General features: G+C 41.1%; 1 protein-coding gene across 1 annotated transcript; it reads left to right on the forward strand.

Moving 5' to 3' along the window:
* The first annotated feature begins 2,123 nt into the window (after positions 1-2,123).
* On the forward strand, positions 2,124-3,089 carry LOC136652612 (olfactory receptor 14C36-like). The gene has a single exon (XM_066629541.1). The coding sequence runs from the start codon at positions 2,124-2,126 to the stop codon at positions 3,087-3,089; it is 966 nt and encodes a 321-aa protein (XP_066485638.1).
* Positions 3,090-4,239: the final 1,150 nt, after the last annotated feature.

Genomic DNA, 4,239 nt, shown 5'->3' on the forward strand with positions numbered 1-4,239 from the left:
AGAGTTTGAGCCTTGAGTAAAGTCTTTGTGGGGGCAGGGAAATGCCAGCAATGTGATCCTTAGGAAGTGGGTCACAGTCAATTTTTTTTACTGTTTACAAGCCACGGGGAGCCCTCCATGGGGCTTCCCATACCCCCTCCCAGACCTGGCAATAGGTAGGGCACATTAGAAAAAAGCTTCCTCTGCCCCTGTAGCAGCATGATCCTGGGGATCATGTCACTGCCTTCCCCCTTCCCCCGCCCCTTAAGGAGCCAGAGGCTGAGGTCCTTGGGCTGGGACATTGTGATGCCCCAGTTTGAGAACCTCAGCCTTACCTTGAGGAGGTGTTTGTGACTGCCCCCACACTTCAGGATGCAACACATGCCTTGTTGCCACAGGTGCATTAGTGTTGGATAGGATTGAACCCTAAATCTCATTGTAATTAATGAATCTTATGCAAGCCTACTCAAAAGAAAGTCTCAATGGGGATCAATAGGACTTACTCCCAAAAAGTGTGTATAGGACTGCAGCCTTAGGGCCAAATCCTATCCAATTTTTCAGCACCGTTGCAGCCATACCAATGTGGCATGCGCTGCATCCTGTGAGGGGGGGGCAATCATGGAGACCTCCTCCAAGTTCAGGAACATTTGTTCCCTTTCCTCAAGGCTGCATTGCAGCTGCACCAGCACTGGAAAGTTGGATAGGATTGGGCCCTTTGTCATGACTGACTTGTTTCACTGAGTTCAGTATGGGGCAGGAGGTGTGGTCTGGAGGTTGAACTGCTGCCTGGCCTGAAAGAAAGTTAAGTAGGATGGGTTGCTTGGATGGAAGACCAAAAGGCTGTTGGAGTGTGGAGGAATCCACTGACCCCCCCAAAACAAACAAACAAACAAACAAACAAACAAACAAACAAACAAACAAACAAACAAACAAACAAAAACACACACAAAAAACACATCCTTGAGAAACTGGTCTGAAGCTTGGTTTGCAGCTACCTGCGACAGACTCAGAAAGTGCAAAAGCTGACAGCCAGGAAGTTGACGGTTGCACTCTGAAGGGAGACCCCTGGGGAAATGGAGGTGCTATGAGATTCTCTCATAGAATAAGACTTGCAAAACTCTCACTGAAAAAACTGAATTATGTTCAGGCTGCCTATGTAAACTGCTTTGAGTACAAAACAATAATATATACAACTATATAAGTGTGTGTGTGTGTGTGTGTGTGTAACTACATGATGTATAACTATAATAAGTAAGTAAGGAGTAAGTGAGTGAGTGAGTGAGTGAGTGAGTGAGTAAGTAAGTAAGTAAGTAAGTAAGTAAGTAAATAAATAAATAAATAAATAAGTGTAGTCCTGACTTTTTATCTTGGAAAATAACCTGTTGCATCTCGGTATGTTCTTCCTGTAGGACTTATCTTCCTCTGTGTTTTGCCTTCAGAGATCAGTTGTATGAATAAAACCCAGTGGAAAAGTAATAGTGAGAAGTTTGTTCAAATTAGCCTGGGAATAAGTCATCCAGTAGGAAACACAAAACCTCATAAGAACCTGTGTTGAATGACTTATCGTCCTGTTGGGGCAGTTTCTAATTCAGTTCCTTCTTCAAGATCTTCCACTGTGAACGATATGCGGCCAATCGAGCAAATTTCGAAGACTTTGGTCTCTAGCACCACATTAATTTTTTTACTGTTTACCCAGAAGAAAGGCTGTTAAATGGTAAATAAATAAAAAAAATATTTATTTATCTAAGAGGAAAGATGTGGACAACATTTGGAATGTAGTTATAATTGAAAGCAGTTGAAAGAAAAAAGCGATGGAAGTCAAGTGAATGGAAGTCAAGGTATGCCTGTATGTTTTATTTTATGAAATGTGTTTAACCTTCTCAGAAGATATTTATCCTCCTTGATACATTTTGTGCCTGTGCCTTGTTCAAAATTTCATTGAAGTTCTGCCAAATAACTTCAAATTCATCTCAATTTTTGTTTCTATATAAAATTCTGTGGGCAGAAAGTTAACATCTTATTTCTCTAAATGCAACTTTCTCGTGTGTCTTTCAATACTGAAAAATTCAGTTTTCCTATTTCTATGTAACTTGATCCATAGTTTTTCTGTTCTTTGTAGCAGAGAAGTCTATCTAAGGCAGACAATGTTCAACCAAAGTTCCGTGACTGAATTCCTGCTTCTGGAATTTTCTAACATACGTGAGCTACAGCTGCTACATTTTGTCATGTTTCTTCTAATTTACTTGGCTACCCTCTTAGGAAATCTTCTCATCATTACAGCAGTAGTCCTTGACCAGAATCTTCACTCCCCAATGTATTTCTTCCTAGCAAACCTTTCTGTCCTTGATATCTCCTATATCTCTGTCACCATCCCCAAATCTATGCTGAACGCCTTGATCAACTCCAGAAAGATCTCCTTCGCGGGATGTGTCATCCAGGTCTACTTGGTGATCACTTTTGCTGATGCAGAACTGTTCTTACTCACTGCAATGGCTTACGATCGCTATGCAGCCATCTGTCACCCATTGCATTATAGAATCCTCATGAACTGGAGTGTGTGCGGTGAGATGGTGACTGGATGCTGGATCAGTAGCATGCTTTATTCGGTGGTTCATACCGCTAATACTTTCAGGTTATCTTTCTGCCGATCCAACGTCATTGGTCAGTTTTTCTGTGACGTCCCACAGCTGTTGAAGATCTCCTGTTCAGACACCCATTCCAATGATATTGTAATGTTTGTCTTGGGTTATTCACTGGCTTCTCTGTGCTTTTCTATTATATTCATTTCCTACGTTTACATCTTCTCGACTGTGCTAAAAATCCCTTCTAGCCAGGGAAGATACAAAGCCTTCTCCACTTGCATTCCACACCTTGTCATTGTTTGTTTATTTCTGAGCTCTGGAGCTTTCACATATACAAGACCAAAGTCAGCATTCTCAGTTGGTCGAGATCTTGTCGCTACTGTCCTCTATGCCGTGGTGCCACCACTGATAAATCCAATAATTTACAGCCTAAGAAATAAGGAGCTAAAGGGGGCCTTGAGAAAACTAGTAAGAAGGTTAACTACGAGGTTAACTCGTATTCCAACAAGCAAGCATATTCTGTCATAGTTCTCTCTCTGTATATTTATTTTCTGATTGCCTGTGCAATGAAATTGTTTGCTTCATTAACACATAAGGAAGTAGGAGTAGTTAGATCTAGTTGGCCTGGTTAGATCTAGATTGCTCATAAAGCTGCCAGTTCCATAAAACTTTCTTAATAACTTGGAGCAGATGCCATCTCTCAGAGAAACTGGTCTCACGGGGTTGTTTGGGAATAAAAGTAGGATAAAATGTGACCCTTGTAAACCATTATGAGGGAATGGGACACAAAGATAGATAGCTAGATAGTGGAAGAAATAATACTTGTGCATCATTATATTGGCCTGGTCCTATAAGCTGCTTGCTATATCACAAATAAATGAGTCACAGGAGAATTCTACCCAGGGAATACTAAGTCTAGGACAATGTAGTTCTGTATTTCTGTTCCCTTTTCACAGATGGGCAGAAAGTTAAACACTATCAGAATTATGGTTTTAGATATGATGTTTTGTTCTATAAGCAGATTAGAAAGAAATACTAATATAAAAGAAATACGTGCAAACAAGGTTCAGCTTGGATCCTTCCATTACCTGACTTGATGGATCAAATTGTGTTTTAAACTTTTTTAAAAGTCATTCCACCCCAAGGTGTGTTTTACTTGGTGGAGTTCTCCCATCCCCATGTTAAACAATCTTTGGTAAATGAGTATGATGAAAGAATGCTTGATGTGGTGAGCATGCTTCTTGTGCTCTCAGATGAACATCTTACTGCTACACATGAGACTCTCTAGACTGGGACAAAAGTATATTAGAGACAATTTTAGAAGGTCTGTAGGAGAAAGAGGGAACCCCCCCCCCATTTCTGAGCCCACATTCTCAAGTGATGTGTGGAAATAAAAAAGGTTGAGTTGAAAGGTGGATTTGGCAAGGAAAGGTAGTTCCCCCGCCCCTCAGAGTGAGGAACTCGGTTAGAATGCACAACCAGTTTCATTATTTTGCTACATAATTTCAGCAAGTACCCTCTAACTGGTGTTTCTCCCAGTTTAGCCAGTTCTGACTGCTTTCTGTAGTCCTTGGTTTCATCTAGCTTGCATATTTCACATATAGGGCCTGTTTCTGGGCAGAATTGAGAATGTTGCCATACTGAGTTTACCTAGGGATCAAGATGGAGTCTGCCCCGT

The sequence above is a fragment of the Tiliqua scincoides genome, chromosome 5 (genome assembly GCF_035046505.1).
Source record: "Tiliqua scincoides isolate rTilSci1 chromosome 5, rTilSci1.hap2, whole genome shotgun sequence".
Lineage (NCBI taxonomy): Eukaryota > Metazoa > Chordata > Lepidosauria > Squamata > Scincidae > Tiliqua > Tiliqua scincoides.

Coding starts and splice junctions, on each gene's coding strand:
- LOC136652612 (XM_066629541.1), top strand. CDS start 2,124: ATGTTCAACCAAAGTTCCGTGACTGAATTCCTGCTTCTGGAATTTTCT.